Here is an 8831-nt window from a genome sequence, read left to right on the forward strand (position 1 = left end):
GAAGGTCTGGAAGTGCTACAAGTGTCATCAGGCTGGTCATCTGAAGAGAAATTGCCTACTTTTAAAGAATGAGAAGGGGAAGGACTTTTCCAAGGGTGGTTCGACCAGCAGGAGTGGTGCACATTCATCTGAAGATAGTGGGGATGATTTACTGATCGTGTCAGATGGGACCATAGAGTATGATAGCAAGTGGACACTAGATTCAGCATTTTCCCACCACTACACTTCACTTCGGGAGTGGTTTGCTTGTTATAATAAAACCAATGGAGGAAGTGTGAGTCTTGGAGATGATCACCCATGTAAGGTTGCTGGTATTGATACCATTAGGGTGAGGATGTATGATGGAGTCATATGGACACTCACCAATATCAAGCATGTGTTGGAGTTGAAGAAGAACCTGATCTTCTTAGGTTATTTGGAGAAGCAGAGGTATACTTTTGGTAGCCAACTAGATAGCGGGTGCTTAAGATAACCAAGGGGGCCTTAGTGGTGATGAGAGGGAGAAGATTGAGCAATAATCTGTATAGAATAGAGGGCTCAGTAGTGACAGATAGTGTGGAGGTGCTTGCGGCAGCACAAGAGGAACAACTTACGTACTAGTTATGGCACTATCGGATGGGGCACATGAGTGATAGGGGGCTCATTGAAGTAAATAAGAGGGCTCTAATTCTAGCACTTAAAAAGGAGAAAAATGATCTATGTGAGTCTTGCATTTATGGCAAACAGCATAGGATAAGATTTGCCAATAGTACCAAGAGGAGTGAAGGCATTCTGGAGCTACTTTACTCGGATGTATGGAGACCGACATCTGTTTCAGCCAAGGGTGGAGCTAGATGCTTTGTTACTTTTATAGATGACTTCTTCAAAAGAGTGTGAGTGTATCTGATTAGAGAAAAATTAGAGATGTTTGTCCAATTCAAAGCATGGAGAGCTGAAGTCGAAAAGGAGACAGAGAAGCTAGTGAAGTGCCTGAGGTCTGACAATGGAGGGGAGTACACCAGCTTTGACTTCAAAGGCTATCATGAGGAGAATGGGATCAAACATTAGTTCATAGTGAAGATGACTTTCCAACAAAATGGCATAGTCGAGAGGATGAATAGGACATTGACAGAGAAGGTCACGAGCTTGAGGCTGCAAGTATCACTGCCTAAGTCTTTTTAGGGTGATGCTTTGACTTTCTCATATTTTTTTGTTAACAGGTCTCTTCATAAAAAACTCAATAGAGGAATTTTATAGGAGGTCTGGAGTAGGAAGAAGATGGAGCTTGGCTACCTGAAGGTTTTCGACTATCCAGCCTATGTATTAGTAGAGGGAGTCGAAAGGAGCAAGCTAGATCTGAAGTCATGGAAGCTGATCTTCATTCGATATCCATAGGGCATAAAGGGTTACCTACTGGTGAATCCTCATTCTCAAAGGTCCACAATCAGTAGGAATGTCATATTCGATGAGAGGAGCATTCTGAAGAAGCTAAGGGTCGTAGATAGAGCAGAAGATACTGTATAGGACAATAATGGGCAGCACTCGCATATAGGTGATAGGCCATCAATTTCTACCTCTAATCATATTCATTTTGAGGTGGAGATGAGAAGGCATATTCCCACACATGCGAAGGACCAGTGAGAAGGGTCATCTATGTGGGAGGAGGTGCAAAGATAGCTACACATAGCAGACTTGCAGGACAGTGCAAGAGGAGTGGCACTGCACAAGCTGAAGCGCACCATCCGCAAACCTATTCGGTATGGCCTTGATGAGACCATCTCATATGCTCTTATCATTGCCAATGGAGATCCAGAGACATTTGAGGAGGCCATGAGAGTTTGGATCAGGAGTCATGGATGCAAGCCATGATGGAGGAGATGGAGTCACTAGAGAAGAACTAGATATGGTAGCTTGTGGATCTACCTAGAGATGCTCGGGCCATTAGATCAAAATGGGTGTTCACAAAGGAGGCACCTTTAGAGCAAGGTAGAGTTAGATATAAGGCAAGACTCATTACCAAAGGATACTCATAGAGATAGGGAGTGAACTATACAGAGGTGTTTTCTCTAATGGTATGTCATGCCTCTATTTGGGTGCTACTGTCACTGGTGGCATAGCATGATATGGAGCTAGAGCAGATGGACGTGAAGATGACTTTCTTGCATGACATTCTTGATGAGAGGATTTACATGAAACAACTAGAAGATTTCATGCAGTCTGGATGAGAGGAGAAGACCTGTATACTCAGGAGATCCCTCTATGGCCTGAAGCAATCACCCTATCAGTGGTACAAAAGGTTTGATGCCTTTATTCTGAGCCTTGGATTTTTTAGATGTGAACATAATAGCTGTGTTTATGTTAGAGAAATGGATGAGGATAATGCTTTGTACTTACTTCTGTATGTGGATGATATGCTCATTATCAGTAGGAGTGCCAAAGTAGTAGATGGACTGAAAACTACTTTGTCTTCAGAGTTTGAGATAAAGGACTTGGGCCTAGTTAGAAAGATACTTGGTATGGAGATTTGCAGAGATAGAAGCCAAGGTGTTCTTCATTTGTCACTAGGAGGTTAGAGTCAAAAGGTATTGGAGAGGTTTGGGATGGACAAGGACAAACCAGTTGGAACATCTTTGGCTAGTCACATAGCTCTTTCGAAGCAACAGTGTCCCCAAAAAGAGGAAGAGAAGGAGTACATGGATAGAGTTCCCTATGTTAGTGCCATAGAGAGTGTGATGTATGCTATGATATGTTGTAGGCCTGACATAGCATATGTAGTAAGCCAGGTGAGTAGATATATGGCCAATCTTGGAAAAGAGCATTGGAAGGCACTGAAGTGGGTTCTTCGGTATTTACAAGGAACCCGAAGCCTTGGTCTGATTTTTGGGTATCAAGGAGGACTTGGGAGGACTTCTGATGATTCAGGTAATGTTTCAGGTCCTTTGGAAGGTTTTGTGGATGCTGACTATGCAGGTGATTGGGACACGAGGAGGTCTACTATTGGCTATATTTTCAGTATGTATGGTGGGCCGATTTCATGGAGATCTATCCTTCAACCAATCACGACCTTGTCTATCATAGAGGCCGAGTATATTGGGATCATAGAGACAGCGAAGGAGGATCTTTGGCTCCAGAGACTTATCATGGAGATGGGAGTAGAGCAGAAGACAGTGGTGTTGCATAGTGATAGTTAGAGTGTCTTGCATCTAGTTCAGAACCCAGTCTATCATGTTAAGACAAAGCATATAGATGTGAGGTATCACAGGATCAGAGAGCAGATGGAGAAAGGTGAACTAAAGATGATCAAGGTTCATTCGAAGGAGAATCAAGCTGATGCATTGACGAAGGTTCTTCAACGAGATAGCTTTCTTTATTGCGTGATGCTGATGGGACAGAAGGATGGAGATGAAGTTGCTAAGGCCTTGGGGCACTAAGGTGGAGATTGTAGGTTTAGATGTGGTGCTCCCAAGCCTCAGATGGCCAAGACTAAGGCTAAAGATTATGGCCCATGAGGCATTCATGGGGGTTCTAGGACTAGTTTGGGCCCTAGAGTGAAAGGCTATCAGCCTTCACAGTCTTGAGGTCCAGGAGGTTTGGGTCTGGAGGGGCTAATTTGTATTGAGCTAGGTTTGAGTCTAAGAGAGATTAGATTGGGTCAAGTCATAGGTGTACATGGACTTGGATGAGTGCAATCTCACATTGGATTAGCCATGGGAGTTTTTGGGTTGGGTCACATTGACCCTGTATATAAGTATACATTGTATTATGTTTCGATTAAGGTAATCAATACAAGATTATTTTCTCTCTTATTTTCTCTCTCCTCATCTCTCTCTGTGGTTGCCTCCCCCATTTTAGTGTGAAAACCCTAGCCACCATCTATGGTTGAAGGAGGATGCCCAAGCCTAGCCATCCCCATCATCTTCTCCTAGTTTGAATAGGAGAAGGTTCTTGCTACCCACAACCTGATATCCCTGATTGTTCTAAGACTTTAAGATGCCCAAACCATCATAGTAGTTGCTGTTTATGATCTCTTTGGCCCTCTAGAAGTTGAGATTGGCATCCCTAAGCAATCCTAAAAGGATTGGGAAGAAGAATAAGGGAAGTTATAAGAAGGCTGCTCTCCTGAATTTTCTATAGCAACTCTCTTGTATTTCAATGCCTCCACAGCCTTTGTTGCTGGTTCCAAGATCGCCATGCTCCAAGAGAAGATCAAGGAAGATCCCAACACTTATAACTTGAACCATTTTAATTTATACTTTAATCTATTATCACAATTAATGGAGAGCTTTGACCTTGCGATCACCCAATGTTGAGGACAAGGATGGAACTTTGAAATTTGAATTGTAAGTAATATTAATTGCATGTGACCATGGACTACTGGTAACTAATCTGGGTCCACATAACTTTTGAGATATAGTGAGCTTTTTTTGAAACACATGACCACCATGAAGATAAGTCAACCAAGAACTAAAAAAGTTCAACAATATATCATCAAGCACTATCAAACTAGTTTTGTTAACGTATCGATATTCTTGAAAGAATCTTAAGGCTTCTCATAGGAAAAATATCACGTATGCCTAACTTTTCCAAAGTAAAAGACACACATTCTAAAATGGTATGTAATTTGTCACTTTACCAAATTTGCTGAGAAATTTTTTAGCATGAAGCAATAAATTAAAGCTTAAAATAACTACATGCATCACATTATCAACTGATGTAAAGAATAATAGAGCTTCACATATTAAAAAAGATGACTTATGTGGAATCAAGTAATGATACATATGGAATTGCAGAACTAAAGCTAGGAAATTGACATGAAATTTAACATTATTCTTTAGCAGTTCTAGGCACATGTGATGCACATGAAAGGAATATATGGCCGTGAAAGAAACAATTAATGAACAATCAACGTATTCCTCCAACATATTTTAATACAACATAAATGATCAAATTTTTTAAGGATGTTTATTCAATCAAATTTAACCCAATTACAATACAACTTGATCAAATTTAACCATATTTTTGGAAATAAATATTACAAAATAATAATTAAAAAAAATTGACTTATGATAGGGAACAAGAAAGTTGGATGGAGAGGCAGAGAGCAGGCTGGTCAGAGGAGCAGAGAACACCAAAAACATGGTGTGGCTAGATAGGGAGCACGGTAGGGTCAAATGGAGGCCAGACAAAGAAAAATGAGGTTAAATGGGGGCCGGATGGGGAGCACAGATGAGGAGCTTGGTGGGGCTAGATGGGAGCCAGAGCACTAAGATCTGGCGACAAGGGAGTAGGGTGGGATCGAAGGGCATGGATTGAATGAGAAGGGGGGGCGGATAGAGAGAAGGAGGTTGGAGAGTAAGGGAACAAAAGGGGACCACGGTTGGGGAAAAAGCAGAATAGAAATCATGTCTTCTAGCCATAATCTCATCGGAATCATGTCTTCAAGCCACAATCTCATTAAAATCATTGTGTGAAGCCATGATTTCATAATGTTGCCATTCCAAGGCATAACGTGGACGTCGATTGTCCAGTATGGAGGGTGATGTTGGACGGCAGTTCGAGAAATAAGTTAGCATGGGGGTATTTTTGAAAATAAATAAAAAATAGTATTTTTTAAAAAAATCCAGCTTGTATGGGTCCGACAAAACTCTACAAATTATTTTTCTTATACAATTTTTTTTTTCTTGCTCTAAGGAGAAAGTAATTATAAAAAATTACGTATATTCAGATTGAATTCAAAATAGATTTTACTATTATCCATTTTTATCCCAAATCTACTACTAGTCCAATAAAACTTGTTCATTAGAGCCAGACCGAGACTGATACCCGATGAAATGGAGTAAATTGTCATCTCTATTATTGAGCTTAAGCTAAGATCTGCTCAATATAATTTAATCACACCTTGTTTCCGACTTTGGGGCCTACTTTCCAAGCACTGGCCTACCCTTCATCATGTTTCAAGCTTTGGATGGAAGCTCGGGCTTCCTAACTGTTGGTGCAAAAATTTGCTTGCGCCGGAGAAGCTGGAGTCGGGGAAGTCGCGGTTGCCGCCGGGACCTGCAAAAGAAGTCTAAACCGAAGGTGGGGTTGCTCCGGCAAGACTCTCCAACGCTCAAGTTAGTTCTCTGCCTCAACAAGAATGGAGTGCTCGAACGGAGAATTTAGCAGAGTTTTGAGATGAAAAATGAGATCTTAGAGAATAACGTATCTGGGTCCCCCTTTTTATAGGCGGAGGAGGTAACGGATTGATGGTGACGTTTGTAACCGTCTGGCAGTGGGCCGTCCATAGTCAGGAGGAATTTATTGCGAAGGGTAGTGGAGCGGAATCGTGGCTATCGCCGTAGCTCACCACGTGGAATCAGTTGCGAGGAGTGGAGCAGCGTCCGTTGTCGTGACTTGCCAGCGGATGGGAGAATCGCCCGGTATCCGTCGCAGGAAGTGGAGCAGGATCGTGGCCGTTATTGCGGCCTGCCATGGAGTAGTGGAGCTGTGCAGAATCCGTTGTAGGAAGTGGAGCAGGGCTGCGACCGTTACTGCGGCCTGTCAGGGGTGATGGAGCTGCGCGGAATCCGCCGCAGGAAGTGGAGCAGGATCATGGTTGTTATTGTGACCTGCCAGGGGGCGCAGATCCATCGACTGAAGTTCGGCTGCGGTCGGAGTCCGACCTCTGTAGGGGTCCGGGCGGAGTCCTCCTTGCGGTTGGGGTCATGGATGGAGCCCAGCTTCCGTGGGAGTCCGGGCGGAGCCCTCTCGGAGCTGAAGTTGCGGGCGAAACCCGGCTCCCATAGGAGTCCGGGCGGAATCCCCTGCAATCAAAATTAGATGCGGAGTCTGGCTCCCGTAGGAGTCCGGACGAAGTCTGCTCGTAGCTGTTGGAGTCGAGGACGAAGCCCGACTCTCGTAGGAGTCCGGGCGGAGTCTTCCTGCAATTAAAGTTAAAGGCGAAGTCCGGCTCCCGTAGGAGTCCGGACGGGGCTTACCAGCAGTTGACGTTGAGGATGGAGCCCGGCTCCCGTAGGAGTTCGGGCGGAGTCTACTTGAGGTCGAAGTTGTCAGTGGAGTCTGGCTCCCGTAGGAGTCCGGACGAAGTCTGTCTGTAGCCATTGGAGTCGGGGACGAAGCCCAGCTCCCGTAGGAGTCCGGGCGGAGTCTTCCTGCAATTAAAGTTAAAGGCGAAGTCTGGCTCCCGTAGGAGTCCGGACGGGGCTTACCAGCAGTTGACATTGAGGACGGAGCCCGGCTCCCGTAGGAGTCCGGGCGGAGTCTACTTGAGGTCGAAGTTGTCGGCGGAATCCGGCTCCCGTAGGAGTCTGGACGAAGTTTGTCTGTAGCCGTTGGAGTCGGGGACGAAGCCCAACTCCCGTAGGAGTTCGGGCGGAGTCTTCCTGCAATTAAAGTTAAAGGCGAAGTCCGGCTCCCGTAGGAGTCCGGACGGTGCTTACCAGCAGTTGACGTTGAGGATGGAGCCCGGCTCCCGTAGGAGTCCGGGCGGAGTCTACTTGAGGTCGAAGTTGTCGACGGAGTCCGGCTCCCGTAGGAGTCCGGACGAAGTCTGTCTGCAGCCGTTGGAGTCGAGGATGAAGCCCGGCTCCCGTAGGAGTCCGGGCGGAGTCTTCCTGCAATTAAAGTTAAAAGCGAAGTCCGGCTCCCGTAGGAGTCCGGACGGGGCTTACCAGCAGTTGACGTTGAGGACGGAGCCCGGCTCCCGTAGGAGTCTGGACGGAGTCTACTTGAGGTCGACATCGTGGGTGGAATCGTTGATTCTATTGAGGACTTCGGCTGTGGGTATTTTATACCCAACACCAGTCCCCCTACTTTCGAGTTTGAATTTCGAACGAAGAAAGTACAGAGAGATGGGTACGGCCGAAGCCGTCCCCTCGAATCTCATGCACTGCTGCCCTCAGATATTTTGGACATTAATTGCACGCGTGCCGGAGTCTTTTCGAATTGGGGCGGTATGAAGGGACTCTTCGAAATTCCTGCAGGAACGCTGGCCCAGGTACGGTGCAATAATTGCCCTGCCAACTGCCAGCCGCTTTTAGCCGCCTGCCAGGGGGAGTGGGACACGTGTCGGATGCGGGCTGGCTTGGGGGGATTCGCGATCATTATGGTGCCGGATCCCAGGGTCTATTTAAACCCGTCCTCCCACCTTTAGGTGCCCTACTCCGTTCCTGAGTTCTTACCAGCGTCTGCCTTCTCTTCGAGAGCCCTGTTTCAGTGGGCATCTTCTCGAGCCGTAGGCATCTCCTGTTTTCGTTCTGGGAGTTCCGGGAGTTCTTCTGCCTCAAACCCCCAGGTCTCCATCTCTGCAGACGAACCCGCGTCTGGGGCTGGGCTCCGCCCGGTTTTCGCACCGGGCGCCATTTCGTGTTTCCTAACCTCGGAGGAACTCCTTCTGATAAGGGTTCAGTACGGAGTTCCTCCGGAGTATGACCTGGAGCTGCCTGGCCCTTCTGACCGGGCCAGCACTCCTCCTCCCGATCGCTTTTGTTTGTACCAGGAAACGTTCCGTGCCGGACTCCGGCTTCCGGCTTCCGCTTCCTTCCTTTGTCGTTGCCCTCTTCCGTTTCTTGGACATCTCCTTGGCTTCCGTGGCCCCGAATTCTTTTAGATTTTTGATAGGATTTCTCTCCCTCTGCCACGTAGTCGAGGTCCAGCCGTCCCTCTCCTTGTTTAGGCACTTCTATACCTTCAAGCGCCATCCTTCGGCGAAGGACTGGTGGTACTTCTCCCCCCAGTTCGGCAAGAAGGGGTTGCTGAAAGGCGCCCCTTCTTCGATCCACAATTGGAAGAAAAAATACCTCTTCGTCCACTGCCCGACCCTGAAACTGGGCCTGCCCCCTTGGGGCTCTCTG

The 8831-nt window shown here is 46.4% G+C and overlaps 1 protein-coding gene across 1 annotated transcript; it reads left to right on the top strand.

Annotated features, from left to right (window-relative positions):
* Window positions 1–2579: 2579 nt before the first annotated feature.
* Window positions 2580–3170, top strand: LOC140858811 (secreted RxLR effector protein 161-like). Its single transcript, XM_073260094.1, has one exon. The coding sequence runs from the start codon at window positions 2580–2582 to the stop codon at window positions 3168–3170; it is 591 nt and encodes a 196-aa protein (XP_073116195.1).
* The last annotated feature ends 5661 nt before the right edge of the window (window positions 3171–8831 follow it).

The sequence above is a fragment of the Elaeis guineensis genome, chromosome 6 (genome assembly GCF_000442705.2).
Source record: "Elaeis guineensis isolate ETL-2024a chromosome 6, EG11, whole genome shotgun sequence".
Lineage (NCBI taxonomy): Eukaryota > Viridiplantae > Streptophyta > Magnoliopsida > Arecales > Arecaceae > Elaeis > Elaeis guineensis.

What these genes read in the sequence shown, in the direction of transcription:
- LOC140858811 (XM_073260094.1), top strand. Translation starts at nt 2,580, where the DNA reads ATGGACAAGGACAAACCAGTTGGAACATCTTTGGCTAGTCACATAGCT.